Here is a 15,843-nt window from a genome sequence, read left to right as displayed (position 1 = left end):
AAATCTGTTGAATGCTTGCATTGGAAACTGCTAAGATTGCTTCTGTCTAACCTGCCACATTAGTATAACATTCTGCAATGTATAATGGGGTACTACAGTACATAAAGCTGCTTCCTCACACGTCCACTGCGTTCAAAATCCAGGACCGGTCACTGGCAGTATGGAGCTTCAAATCCTCTGGATACTAAAACTTCATCTCCCATCCCAAAGCTGTGCATGCTACATTTAGTTGATTGGTCATACAATTTTTTTAGCAGGATCAAAAAATATGCACAGAATAATTAGTAAAATACATAGATAGATAGATATATCCACAAAACACGTGTTTATTTACAAGTAATTACAATACAGTTCCACCACCTCATTTACAACTATTCAGTCCTTTTCCTCTCTTTGGCTGCCTCCTCTCTCGCAAGCTCCGTCTTCCTTCTCCCGACTCCCCTTTTATATTGCCCCAGATGTGCTCCAGGTGCTCTGAGATGGTCTTCCGGCAGCACTTCCTTGTGTGACGGAAGTGCTATCCTCCAGGGCTTGGGAACCATCCAGGCGCACCATGGTGGTGGCCACGGACCCCGACAGGGTTGAGCTTCCCGGCTCCGTATCCGTGCTCCTTGATGAAAATCAGGGGGGCTGCCCTCTTGAGCCCAGGGGAGATATTGCCCCTCTCCTGGTCTTTCCCTGCTCCAGGCGTCCCAGTGGGGCAAGGTCCCTGGTCGTCTGCCACAATAGATAGATAGATAGATAGATAGATAGATAGATAGATAGATAGATAGATAGATAGATAGATAGATAGATAGATAGATAGATAGATAGATAGATAGATAGATCTTTATTGGTCTATTTGGGAGACAGATGGATTTTTGCAGACATTCATCATAAAAATAAATAAACACATAAATAAACAGCATGATATACACTCTATGGTCTGAACTCACTCCAAAATGATAAATAAGGAAAACGTCTGAGTTGGCAGTCACATTTCAAGTAAGGCATAATGCAGACATATTGCTGTAGGTGTAAAGGAGCCCCAGTACTGTTGCTTGACACACTTCTGCTGAATAATTCCTTGGATAAAATATTTAGTTAGAGTGTAAGAGGATGTGCAGCATTGTTCATGATGGTGCTCAGTTTTGTTTTAATTATCTCCTTCGGTATGACCTCCAGAGGGACCAGAGTGCATCCTATAACTGAGCTTGCCCTTTCAATTAGCATGTTGATTCAGCTGGCCTCTGTTTAAGGGATGTTACCAGCCCTGCACACCACAGCGCAGAAAATCACACTGGCCATCACAAAATTGTATAAGATATGAAGAATGCCACCAGCCACATTAAAAGAATGTGGTCTTCTATCAAATAAGAGCTTGCTCTGCCCTTTCTTATACAGTTACGTGTTCTGTGTTTTGAGACCGCTCCAGCCTGTTATTGAAGTGAACCCCAAGTATTTGTAAGAGTACCCCAGCTCTACATTCACTTCCTGTATAATGACTGGACGTAGAGGCTTGTTGGTGCAGTGAAAGTAAATAACCAGTTTTGCTGATGTTATGTTAAAGACGATTCTTTTTGCACCAAACAATAAAGTCCTCCACCCTTCTCCAACTTTACTTTGTCTTATTGATACACCCCATAAGTGCATATTCATCTGAGAATTTCTGCATGTGATGTGACCTGGGGCCTCATGTATAAACGGTGCGTACGCACAGAAATGTTGCGCAAGAACTTTTCCACGTTCAAATTGCGATGTATAAAACCTACACTTGGCGTAAAGCCACGCACTTTTCCACGGTACCTCATACCTTGTCGTACTCAAGTTCTCCACTCAGTTTTGCAGACTGGTGGCACCCAGTGTCAAAGCAATGCTACTGTTCCTGTGTGATTACACCTTATTTTCCTGACGCGGCTTTATAAATACACTGAAACTAACCGCATATTGTTTATTATTGTAACGCATCTGATTGTAATTAACTTGTAAGAATATAATGGTCCAGGGAACAGCCATAGTATTCCAAATACCATAACTGCTTTAGCGTTGTTACTCTCACTGCACCTTCTTCTTCTTCTTTCAGCTGCTCCCGTTAGGAGTTGCCACAGCGGATCATCTTTTTCCATATTACTCTCACTGCACGACTCGGAGTATTTATATCACTGTATCTGAGTGTGAATCACAGCAGCAGCTGATCGGAAAGAGAATTATCGCTATACAGCTTTAAGGACACGCTGTCTCAGCCACTGCAAAACGTTTTAAAGCCTTTCCTGTACAGACCTCGCGGTTCAGAAACAGTTTCATCCCAAGAACTTTAGATGCAGCCAATCAATTGCGCCTTGTAGAACTGTTTGTACTTATAAGTAGAATCACCCCACTGTAAACTTGCACTACAGTTATAATTTTGTACAACCTGAGCCACTTTATAAAGCGTGTATTTACATATGATGACGATATTATTTTTAAGGTGAAATGCAGCAAAATATGTTTATTAAATTATACAGGTAAAACTTTAACTTCATTTAAATAATCTATATTCTTCACTGGGAGTGTCGTTAAGGATAGAATAATTAAACATGTACTACGAAGATATTTCAATGTTCTTTAAACGTTTTGAAAAATCAGCGCTAAGCTTACAGATGGCTTAACTTCTATTACAGAGATGATTGTGTGGCAATCGGTTACTTGGGGAAAGAAAAGCACTGACTGCAGTGACGGCTACGCCAATATATATTGAATATAAAACAGAAAGAGAAAATAACAACACAGCTAAAAACGCAGCAACAAATTTCGGCAAAAGTTAAATGCTTGTGTCATGAGCACGAGGTGGCTATGCAGTGTCTGCAACGGACGTGGCCATTCACCATGCATAAGCTACCTTACTGACATTGGCGGGTGAAGGAGCCACCGATTCTTCCTCTGCCCAGTGCCACCACAAGCCTAGAGCCGCCCCTGAGTACTGCTGCAATAAATTATTTCATCGAAGTGAAACACATGTTTAATAATGTGCTTTAACTCCTATCATCATGAAAATAATATTATGTATACATCTCAGTATTTTAGTTATTCAGAGAGCTATAATATCACGAATGTAATGGATTCTGTGTCCAGTTGGAGGAAGAGAGCAAGTTTAAGAAGCACGTAATGATTCACACACATAGGCACATAGAAGATCAAATACAAAACAAAGCATTTAACATGCTACTTTAATTACGATGTGATTTGAGAAACTGGTTAATTAAACGATTTTAAGATGAAGTTTATGATGTTCTACTTTAATGACAAAATAAACTACGTGATTAAAGTGGAAATGTTGAGATTGAAGTTGACATTTCGTGCTTTTTCCCTACTGTGTGCCTTTTTTTCTCTGTACCCTAATAAGCTTTCATATGACACTCAGACAGTGGGCTACAACTCGGCTTTTCACGGCGACTTTGATATGTGACTTCTTTTTTATTTCCAGCACTGTGCAATTTTGTGAATGTGAGCTTTCAAGTTTCTCCAACAAGCTATGTCACTCAATCAACTTCCTTTTGTTGATTATTCCACGGTTTATTTGAACAAATAGTATGTTTTTCCTTTGCCTCCACTTGGTATTCGCTGAAATTCTTATATTTTTCCCCCGTGCTTTTCCCATTGTCTTTTCACAGAAGACTGAGTTTAAGGGCAATTAATATTCATTTGCATATTCAAAGACGCGTAATTCTGGGAGGAGTTGGGGTGTTACATAAAGCGCGTGCATGAGCGTTAGTTTTCACGCAGATTGGGATTTATGTGGCGAAAGAACGTGGATGTTGGAGTACGCACAGATTCCTGCATCTGGATTTTTCTGTGCGTAAGCACATTTCGGCTTACGCCATGTTATAGTGCGAGTTCTACGCACGGCGTTATACATGAGGTCCCTGGTGTTTCATTTACAGTCTGATGTGTACAGCATAAAACGAAAAAGAGACAAGACTGTTGTTACAACTGTGGTGCTCCAGTGATGCTCACATGTGTACCAGAAACACAGTTCTCGAGTCTCACAAACTATGGTCTGTCCAACAGGTAGTCCGTTATCGGATATGCCATAAGCTAATCCACCTGCATATCTCTGATCTTAACCCCTTACACTAATGGCTGGATGGTATTGAAGGCAGACACAGTGCTGCCAGTTTTGTCCAGGTGAGAATAGGCCTTGTGCAGCAGATAGATAATTGCATAATTGCAAACTACAGGTATTTTACCACAAGAGGACAGTGCCACTGGACTGTAGTCATTATATGAAGAGACGCCTCCCTCTTCGCAACAGGAAAATTGCATGTTGTTTTGCACAGCAGTGGCACTTTCTGGAGCCTTAGAGACAGACTGAGTAGGTGACCATAGATACTACAAAATTTGTCAGGAGTGGCTTTAAAAACATGTGGACTGACTCCATTTGGTCTTCTGGCTTTTCCTCAGTTGCCTCCTTACTTAGTGTTCAGTTATAGACAGCCCATACTGATGATTAGAGGTGGACTCATCATTGGCCATTCCAGTTGAAGTGGTAGGAGTTGTTGATGTAGTAGGGATGGTGTGAGTGGACTGGTCCCTGGAAGAAGTTGGCAGTAGGACAGAAAATCTATTTAAAAAATTGGTTTAGGGTGTTAGGGTGTCCACTCACCTTCTAGCACTTGAGCCCTGCTTGAGGCCAGTAATCCATTCCTTATCCATTCCAGACCTCTTTCATGTTATTCTAAGTGAGTTCCTTTTCTATTGTAGCTTTGTATGCTTCCTCTTTCTCACCGGACTTTTGAATGCTTTCTTTTTCACATCCACCAGACCTTTTAGTTTTATAGTCATCCAAGGCTTCTTGTTTGGAAAGCAGAGTTTTGACAACAAAGTTAATATAGTCTGTGTTGCAGTGACTGCGCCTCTCGATGTCATCCCCTTGTTACTCGCACATCATTTCCTAGTCTGCCATTTGGAAGCAGTCATTAAAAGCCATTTCAGCCTCCAGGCTCCACTTTCTCACTATCCTGGTGTTAACGGGTTATCCTGCTTCTCTAAGTAAGAATTGCTTTTCATGCTTCATTCTTAGTGTGTAGCTTTGGGAAACTTTTTTTATTTGTATTAGTAACATCAATGGTGCAATGCCTGTGACTAATAATTTAATATATAAACTGTTATATTTAATAATTATAACATACAATGATTTCAAGTTATTAAATATATATGCTTAAAGAGGAACATGTTGTTAATTAACCTTTAGAAATTAAACAGGTAATACTGTTTTGTGTAATATACGCAGGTGTATGAGGCAATCCCATGTTACAGCGAATGCAGTCAGAACATCTGGGTGACAGAGCCTTGGTCATCTTGTACAATCAACTCAATAGACAAAGTGCCGGATTGTGGGGAAGGAGTGCAAAGTAGGAAAGTAAAGTAAGTTTTTTTTATTTTTTTTAATATTAAAAAATATATTTTTTCAATTTGTTTCTTTATTGTCTTCAGTGCTGCTTTTTTGCGGCTTTGTTCATTCATTCATGTTTAGTGGCGGGAAAGTCATTAACTCACCATGACTACAAAAGGTTACAAGTGAGTTTAGAAGTAAATGTTTGGTATAAAATGTGTTCAAGGAGAATATAATTTAATTATCCTGTAAAACTATTAGTAGTTTTATAACAGATGCTGCATTTCTAGCCATTGTCTATACAACCAAATGTTATGAGAATATAAATATGTATGAAAATGGCCAATGGATGTATTCCAATTGAATAAATATGAGTTCTCTGGATTGTATCATTAACCACATTATGTGTGTCATTTGGCTGCTCCTGCTAGGGGTCGCCACAGCGGATCATCCTTTTCCATACTTTCCTGTCCTCTGCATCTTGTTCTGTTACACCCGTCACCTGCATGCCTTCTTTCACCACATCCATAAACCTTCTCTTAGGCCTTCCTCTTTTCCTCTTGCCTGGCAGCTCTATCTTTAACATTCTTTTTCCAATATACCTAGCATCTCTTCTCTGCACATGTCCAACCCAACGTAATCTCGCCTTCGTGACTTTGTCTCCAAACCTTCCAACCTGAGCTGACCCTCTAATGTCCTTATTTCTAATCCTGTTCATCCTTGTCACACCCAATGCAAATCTTAACATCTTTAACTCTGCTACCTCCAGCTCTGTCTCCTGTTTTTTTGGTCAGTGCCACTGTCTCCAACCCATATAACATAGCTGGTCTCACTACCGTCCTGTAGACCTTCCCTTTCACTCTTGCTGATACCCAAGTGTCACAAATTACTTCTGACACTTTTCTCCACCCATTCCATCCTGCACTCTCTTTTTCACCTCCCTTCCACAATCTCCATTACTCTGTACTGTTGATCCCAAGTATTTAAACTCACCTACCTTCGACAGCTCTACTCCTTGCATCCTCACCATTCCCGGACCTCCCTCTCATTTACACACATGTATTCTCTCTTGTTCCTACTGACCTTCATTCCTCACCTCTCAATTGAATCAATGACCACACTATAGAAGAATAAAACAAGAGTTCTGCTGGTCACAACTCTAGGGACTGAAGTTACTATTCCTGATACATCAATATCTACTGTATGTTGCATTCCCCTCATTAGTATGGGTCTTGCAGTCAATGGTATGTGATGTTAGTTTACACCTCTAAATATGGCCCGCGTGAGTGAGTGCGAATGTGTGTGAAATAGTCAGAATATTTGGGTGACTGACTGACATTGTACCCAGGGTTTATTCCTTTGTACCTAGTGCTGCTGGTACACTTTAATGGAATAAACATGTTCTGAAAACGATCAGATGGATGGATAAATGGATAAGTACAATTAACTAAAATTAGATTTAATAAGCAGATGCTCAGAGCTGCAATTTTACTGCTTTGTTAGTAGAATGTTTGAAAAATTCTGATAAGAACATCTCATTCAGGCCAAGAAAGCTCACCAATCCTGTCCACCTAATTTCTCTAAAATTACATCAGTTGACATTTGAAAGTTATCACTTGGTAATTTGTCCCAAGTGTCCATGGTTCTCTGAGTGAGGAACAACTTTCCTAACATTTGTGCAAAGTAAACTTAGTACATTAGTGCCGTGGCTTACTTTGAGGCCTCATGAAACATGGTTGCTAGATCTGAATCCTGTCCCCAGCTATTGACTACGGGTATACATGCTCCCCATATATGCATAAGTTCCCATCCAGGTACTATGGTTTTATGACCAAGAACATGCTGGTCAGGTTAATTGTGAAAGCGGCACCAGCTCTGCATATGTGAGTGGGTTCAGAACTGGACTGGTGAGCTGTCAAGGGTTGTTCACCTCCTTGTATCCAGTGCCGAATGGATAGACTCTGTTCCCTTTTAACTAGCTGAAGCATGTTTCAACATGTTATGATTTTATAGACATTAAATCTATTAATGTACATATATAGTAAGATGCTGCAGATGTTCTACCAGACGGTTGTGGCGAGTGCCCTCTTCTACGCGGTGGTGTGCTGGGGTGGCAGCATAAAGATGAAAGACGCCTCACGCCTGGACAAACTTGTTAAGAAGGCAGGCTCCATTGTAGGATTAAAGTTGGACAGTTTAACATCTGTGGCAGAGCGACGGGCATTAAGCAAACTCCTGTCAATCATGAAGAATCCACTGCATCCACTGAACAGTGTCATCTCCAGACAGAGGAGTAGCTTCAGTGACAGACTTTTGTCACTGTCCTGTTCCACTGACAGACTAAAGAGATCGTTCCTCCCCCACACTCTGCGACTCTTCAATTCCACCCAGGGGAGTAAATGCGAACATTAATTTTATTTTAATTCTTTTCATTTTTATTACTATTTAATTTAATATTGTTTTTTTTTTTATCAGTATACTACTGCTGGACTATGTGAATTTCCCCTTGGGATTAATAAAGTATCTATCTATCTATCTATCTATCTATCTATCTATCTATCTATCTATCTATCTATCTATCTATCTATCTATCTATCTATCTATCTATCTATCTATCTATCTATCTATCTACAAAATTACATGCTATTTAGTTGTTTTAATTATCTGAATGTTTAAAGCTTGTTGAATAAAATGGAAAACCTAAGTAATTTTAATTTTGAATTTGGCAGCCCATTTCAAAGTTTCCCCTTATCTTTTACTGTCCTCTTATCTTAGGATGGAATGTTTGGCATGTAAAGTAGCTTAAAGCTAGATCCAAATTCTTTTCATTTAAATAGCTCAGAATCAGTAATAATGTTTTTAGCAGACTAGCAAGTTTGAATTATGCACAGTTTGTTAGTTGATATACTATACCTGCTGTGCTGTGATAAACTGACTGTAGTAATGGGCAGTGCCAGTGTTGCCACACTAACTTTCTGCAAAGACTAAGATTATGCAACTGGAAAAATATAGAAAAACAAACACACGTTAAACAAAGTAAACATATAAAATGTCTAACTAAATACAATAGCAGTGCACTTCTACCACATATTCTGCCATATTGCAATCCAATAACGTAGCAGAAATCAATAACACGTTATAACGCTAACATTCATTATCAAACAATTTCTACTACAATGGACTTTGACAAAATGGCGTCTGAGTGACACATTGACGGCGCGGATGACGCAGTAATGCAGGCCTTGATAGGGCATGACAAGTCACGTGATTGAGTTATAATGTGACGTCAAGACATGCTAAATATAATTTATTGATGCGAAGAGTTGATCATTTTTTCGTTAACATCTACAAAACCATTAACTGATTTACACAAGAAATTGTATTACAAAAGAAATTTTAGTTTAAAATTTGTGTTAAAAGAATTACTGAATGGGATGAAAAAACCTATATTCTGGAGTCAAAAATATAGAAACCTGGACAGAAACAGAAAAACATAGAACTATTTGGGAAAACATAGGAGTGGCCACACTGGCCAGTGCAGTCTGTCTTTTCCCATTCAAGCTTCCACTGTTGATGTTGTTCAGCAAGTCCAAAAAGGGCCATTTAACCTGTGTATGAATGTTCAAGAAGTATATCTTGAGATACTTCCAAGTCTTTGTTACTATGTTCATCACACGAGCTTCAATAGAACTTCTAGTAGTGTATCAGGAATTTAATTTTTACAGCGTCACTTACTGTCATGCTGTTGGTACAAAACAACAGTGGGTGCATACGTGGAGCTAATAAATAGGTGATAAACTGTGCAGATAGTGTAAGCTTTTATTCAGTTATTTTGAATTATGTCAGAACTGAAAAACACCTTCTATTAGGTGTTCAGGCTAACACATGCTGAAGCAGGATTCTCAAAAGTCATTCCCAAATGCCTTAGGCCTTTTTCCACCTTTGTGTAAGTGTATTATATGCAGGATATCACCATTTTAAAATTTCAAAATGTCTGATGAATGGTACAAATGAACTGGGAAAGGCTCTGGAGCCTGCAACCCAATTTGGATTAAATGAATCAAATGAGTGACTTAAGGGTTTTATGGTAATGGGACTTTATTAAGTTAGATCACTTGCATGTACACTTTTAATGGAAGCAGAGAAAAGTAAAATTGTGGATATGAAATATTTATTATTATGAAGTAAAATAGTAAATGAGATCCAGTTAGTCATTTTACACCTGAACAACTTTTGTTTTGCATTAAAAGCAAATATTTCAAGAAAATTTGTACACACTATTGCAGGTGCTTACCTGGACATTATTTAGTCTACAAAAAACACCAATAGTAAGACACACACAATCTCCTAGTACAGGCGGAACAACTCCAAACAAAGTATTCAGATGCTTTTGGGGTGTCAGAAGTTAATTAAGGAGATCAAAGACATTTCACACTCCTGGTTCTAAAGCCCCTTCAAAAAGTGACAGTCTGTGATGATATGACAGCAAATCTAAACTGTTCTTTAAATAGACTCAGTTTGTTGTGCCTTTTTAAATATGGGCGTGTAAAAGTGAAACATGAAAAAAAGGACATTTAAGCACAAAAAATGAACTTTTATAAACAGTATACTGTACGTCTTATATCTTACATAATATATCCTATATATCATATTATATCTTATACAGCTCTGACTATTCAATTTCATATAAAATCCACAAATGATATAGCTCAAAAGCTGGGAGATGCTTGATATGTAGTAAGTGCCTTTCACCTCACTAGGGGTATGGTATAGCACCATTAGTAGAAAAGTCATGACAACAACATTGTTTTTCTGTTATATTTGAGGTTAATGATGCTACATACATTACAATGTTTGAATAATAGATTGTTAAAATCATTTTACATGTATTCTTCTGCCTATCAACTGTACACAACATGATTATAATCTGAAAGATCAGTGAGATACATTTACGGTTACTGCAGGTTGTGAGAGAATGAGGTGACAATGATAAAGACCTGGAGTACCAGCCTGGTCACCTGATATAACTGGTTTGCAGAAAACAAGGAACAAATTAGCAAACAATCGCAGAGACATCTTTACAGATGCAAGTTCAAAACAGAACTGATAAAGATTGCGGAACTTCTAGTTTCAGCCCTTCCAGGAGGAAGACGTGGATTCAGGTGGATGGACACCAGAAGTGACATCAGAGGTGTTATTGTCATCAATCATTCGGTCTACATAGGAAGGAAGAGAAAAAGGCAATAGGACACAGCCCAGCCCCTGGAGTGATGGTAGAATTACAGTCACTAGAGCCCTTCAGCTGCATGTGCACACGTGTGATAAGGTTATTTGATTTCATCGCAACTCACCTTAGTTTTAGACCAGAAGTTCACATCTGTTCGTATAGTTGTCTAAGCAAAGTGTATTGATTTTTAAATATCTGTAAAATATAATATGGTATTATTTGATTTATTTATGTCAAATTCATTTTTGCTGCCTACAGGTGTACAAATATCACAAACGAGGGTCCGAGTATAATTGTGGATGATGCCTTGTGTGATCAAGAAGAAATGCCCTTAAGGGCACAGACCTGTTTTTTCCCATGTCCTGAAGACTGTGCAATGTCCAATTGGGGACCATGGAGCATTTGCCCACAGGTAAGTGCACTAGTTTAAAATGTCTCTGTATCCTAAAGTGCTAAGCAGTAATATCTGTAGGTGTCATAGGGCAGTGGCTGCAGCCTCCCTTGTTGCCTGTACAGGGAACCAGTACAACCAGTCACAAGACTCTTTGTTGATTGAGCTACTTTAGTATAAAAGTAAACGTCATGCTGACCAGTAAACACCTGGCCACACAGTAGTAGCACTGCTACCAGACATGTAGTGTGAAGTTGGACTCATGCTGTGTCTGTGGTCTGCATGTTTTATCAGTTCAGTTAAAACCCATTCAGTTCTAAACTTGAGGTGTTACAGTTTCATGTTTGGCAGCTTATAGGCAGGAGATTTTTCTGGACAGTGAGAAGTTATAAGGCTCTACTTTAATTATATCACTTTAAATATCCATCCATCTATCCATTATCCAACCCGCTATATCCCAACGACAGGGTCATGGTGGTCTGCTGGAGCCAATCCCAGCCAACACAGAGTGCAAGGCAGGAAACAAACCCCAGGCAGGGCGCCAGCCCACCACAGTCACTTTAAATATTTAAATCTTTATTGGCTGTGTTTTGCCAGATCATGACATTGTCAGAGGGTATGACAAAGATCTGATGCCAGACAAGACAGACCAGGCACCAGCATCTCATTGTCTGATTGATTTTTTGTGACCCAAACTGGCATATTTCACTAGTCATTAGCAAAAGAGGTACAGATATTATTAGTGAAATAAGTTAGTGTTTATGTTAGAGAAGTTTGCAGAAATACTGGAAAATTCTTGTATGGCCTATTGAAATATATCTACATGAATATTTACTGTAGTAGTAGGGTGTTGTACCTTGTTAGCCATTATGGATGTAATGAGAAGTCAAGCAAAATGAAACCTTTATTGGATAACTAAAAAGATTACCATATGCAAGCTTTTGAGGCAACTGAGTTTGCCATGAAATTTTGCATATGGTAATCTTTTTAGTTAGCCAATAAAAGGTGTAATTTTGCTCGACCTCTCATTGCATGAATATTTACTGGATATTTATATATACAGTGGTGCTTAAATGTTTGTGAACCCTTTAGAATTTTCTGTATTTCTGCATAAATATGATCTAAAACATCATCAGATTTTCACTCAAGTCCTAAAAGTAGACAAAGAGAAACTAGTTAAACAAATGAGTCAAAAATATTATACTTGGTCATTTATTTATTAAGGAAAATTATCAAATATTGCATATTTGTGAGTGGCAAAAGTGTGTGAACCTTTGCTTTCCGTATCTGGTGTGACCCCCTTAGGCAGCAATAACTGCAACTAAACGTTTCCGGTAACTTTTGATCTTCCCTGCACAACGGCTTGGAGGAATTTTAGCCCGTTCCTCCATACAGAACAGCTTCAACTCTGGGATGTTAGTGGGTTTCCTCACAATAAATGCTTGCTTCAGGTCCTTCCACATCATTTCGATTGGATTAAGGTCAGGACTTTGACTTGGCCATTCCAAACCTTAAAATAATTCTTCTTTAACCATTGTTTGATAGAATGACTTGTGTGCTTAGGGTCATTGTCTTGCTGCATGACCCACCTTCTCTTGATATTCAGTTCATGGACAGTTGTCCTTACATTTTTCTTTAGAATTCTCTGATACAATTCAGAATTCATTGTTCCATCAATGAAGGCAAACCGTCCTGGCCCAGATGCAGCAAAACAGGCCCAAACCATGATACTACCACCACCATGTTTCACAGATGGGATAAGGTTCTTATGCTGGAATCCAGTGTTTTCTAATGCTTTTCATTTAAACCAAAAAGTTCTATTTTGGTCTCATCCGTCCACAAAATATTCTTCCAATAGCCTTCTGGTTTGTCCACGTGATCTTTTGCAAACTGCAGACGAGCAGCAATGTTTTTTTTGGAGAGCAGTGACTTTCTCCTTGCAACCCTGCCATGCACACCATTGTTGTTCAGTGTTCTCCTGATGGTGGACTCATGAACATGAACATTAGCCAATGTGAGAGAGGCCTTCAGTTGCTTAGAAGTTACCCAGGGGTCCTTTGTGACCTTGCCGACTATTACACGTCTTGCTCTTGAAGTGATTTTGTTGGTCGACCACTCCTGGGGAGGGTAACAATGGTCTTGAATTTCCTCTATTTGTACACAATCTGTCTGACTGTGGATTGGTGGAGTCCAAACTCTTTAGAGATGGTTTTGTAACCTTTTCCAGCCTGATGAACAACAACAACTCTTTTTTTGAGGTCCTCAGAAATCTCCTTTATTTGTGCCATGATACACTTCCATAAACATGTGTTGTGAAGACCAGACTTTGATAGATCCCTGTTCTTTAAATAACACAGGGTGCCCACTCACACCTGATTGTCATCCCATTGATTGAAACACCTGACTTGAATTTCACCTTCAAACTAACTGCTAATCCCAGAGGTTCACATACTTTTGCCACTCACAAATATTTAATATTCAATCATTTTCCTCAATAAATAAATGACCAAGTATAATATCTTTGTCTCATTTGTTTAACTGGTTTCTTTTTATCTACTTTTAGGACTTGAGTGAAAATCTGATGATGTTTTAGGTTATATTTATGCAGAAATGTAGAAAATTCTAAAGGTTTCACAAACTTTAAAGCACCACTGTACAATCACACACTGGATAATTAGAATGTAGTAAGCACAACAATTAGAAGATTTAATATGAATAAGCACTTATTTTATTTTAATTAAGCACTTGTTTTATCTTTGTGATTGTGCACCATATAAGGCATTATTTTTAATCTCCCCAATATACTTTAAGCACTGAATTGCACTGAACCTTAGACAGTTAAAACCCTGCAATGCACTGATATGTACTCTTTCTTACATGTCACTACTCCTCCAATATAAAATGGTGCCCTGAAAGCAAAGACTAGGTGCAGGATTAGTAATAAGGGGGCATGGTCAAAAAGGATAGGAGACAAAGATGGCAAAATGCCTTAAAGTGGACTATCACCATGTTGAAGTGGGCTTGACTGAAAGTTACAGGACGAAGATGGAAAAATGCCATATTAAGTGGTCTCCATTAATATAAGCAGGAGTGTCAAAGTATCTCATCCAAGTTAAGCTAAGTATAAAAATGTCTTTGTGCACAGGAACTCTGCAGATTGAACTTGGCTGTTATTATCTTTTATTAAGAGTCTAAACTGGAATCAGAAGTCTTTTGGACTCTGTGTGATTTCTTGGCTTTTGTTATAATTGGTTTGGGATTTTATTTAGCGAAAGGCCCCAACAGAGTTTTCTTGCCAAAAAGGCCACTGATTGGAATTAAAATTTGGTTTCTTGGTGGTATGAGCAAGCAGTAGCAACCACTGTGCCCCAGTGTCTAACAACTGAATTGCAAGAATTGTATTAATTTGAATGAATCCTCTTTAATAATATATGATTTGAAAGTCTGAATGTAGATCATATTTCTATTTAACTCTTTGAGGGCTGAATATTTGTTTCATAAAACATAGTTTCTGAAAAGCAATGGTTTCACATAGAAATCAACATAAAACATCTGTTGCTGCATGCTGTGGCTGCCAGCTTGCCAAAAGTGTGCAGCAGGCTTGCTGCCAGGCTGTCTTTGTGTGGCAAAGCTGTGGTGCATTGCAATCTGGTTTCTACCTCTTATCATTGTTAAGTGGCAGTCCTCCCTGGTGAACATTGTCAGTACAACGAGTAGCTGAGCACCAATCATCTGAAGCTCACACTCGTTTGCAATCACTTTAAAATCTGAGTCTGACAAGTCATAGTCCAGTTCAGAGATAATAGGCAAAAATGTCATCCACAGAGTATTTTGCTTTACACATTCGCTTTGATCTCTCACCAAATGTCAGTGCCATTTTGCCGTTGTTTGCGTCTTCCTACTCACGTAAGCACAGGAAAACTTGGTCAAACCGATGAATCTAACTTTCCGTCTAGCAACAAGAGTCCAACTAAAACACAACGATTGGTTTTGTCAAAGTTTACAGTTGATTACCTTCAACTCCTCCTTTTGACAAAAGTCGACATCAGCCCTGAAAGAGTTAATTTACTGTTCAGTAAACAGACTTTAACTCTCAGGTTTCTAAACATTTGGATCAACACCATGTACTAATGTAGTTTAACATAGTCACTTGTAAATCATGATTGAGATTTGTAATAAGGAGCAGTACCAGTTACAGGAATTCAAGTTAGTCATTACACCAGCATTAAAACTGTGAAATACTTCTGAATTGAAGGGGTAAAATCCACACAGCAGCACTTGCAGGTTGAGTCACAAATTGCAGTGTCATACTTAATGTGAGTTCACTAATTAGCAATACATTTAGTCAATTTATAGACTTCGGTACACTATGATAAAATGCAGTAACAGTAAACACTAAATTCATGTACATAACTAGAGGATATACTAAATTTTAAAAGTATTTTGTAAACACCTTATCTACTCTAGTACTGCTAATGTATTACTTTATAGCACCGAGTACTGCCAATCATTATTTCAAAAGGAGTGACAAACATCTCTCTGCTTTAATCATCTCTTTTGATTATTCAAATAAAGAAAACATTGACAATATTAAATCTTAATTCTTACAGACATACATTCAAAGGTGAACTGTTTATGGCTCAGATTTAGATCCAGTATTTTTGACATTCTCTCCTAAGTATTTCTCTATTTTTAAAAACCTTAAACAGCTCATATCTTACAGAGTTTCTTATATTTCCCCTTGCTTAGTGCTTTTATCTCGACATTTTCTCTTTCCTTGTTTCATCTTATATTTACTTTTATCTCTTTCATAACTGTCTGCCCTGCTGTATTTTATCTGCCAATCTAGCTGGCAGCTCAAACAGTAGCGGAATT

General features: G+C 38.4%; 1 protein-coding gene across 2 annotated transcripts in view; it reads left to right on the top strand.

The window, feature by feature from the left end:
* Positions 1–15,843, top strand: part of thsd7ba (thrombospondin, type I, domain containing 7Ba) — a 1,045,844-nt gene that overhangs the window by 956,416 nt on the left and 73,585 nt on the right. For both annotated transcript variants that reach the window (XM_039757380.1, XM_039757379.1), the window contains 2 exons: positions 5,249–5,382; positions 10,836–10,989. In XM_039757380.1, the coding sequence (XP_039613314.1) occupies positions 5,249–5,382; positions 10,836–10,989 (288 nt within the window). The remainder of the gene's footprint in view (positions 1–5,248; positions 5,383–10,835; positions 10,990–15,843) is intronic.

The sequence above is a fragment of the Polypterus senegalus genome, chromosome 6, assembly GCF_016835505.1.
Source record: "Polypterus senegalus isolate Bchr_013 chromosome 6, ASM1683550v1, whole genome shotgun sequence".
NCBI classification, from domain to species: domain Eukaryota; kingdom Metazoa; phylum Chordata; class Cladistia; order Polypteriformes; family Polypteridae; genus Polypterus; species Polypterus senegalus.
Note: the sequence above shows the minus strand (reverse complement) of the source record. Positions and strands in the feature narration are given on the sequence as shown.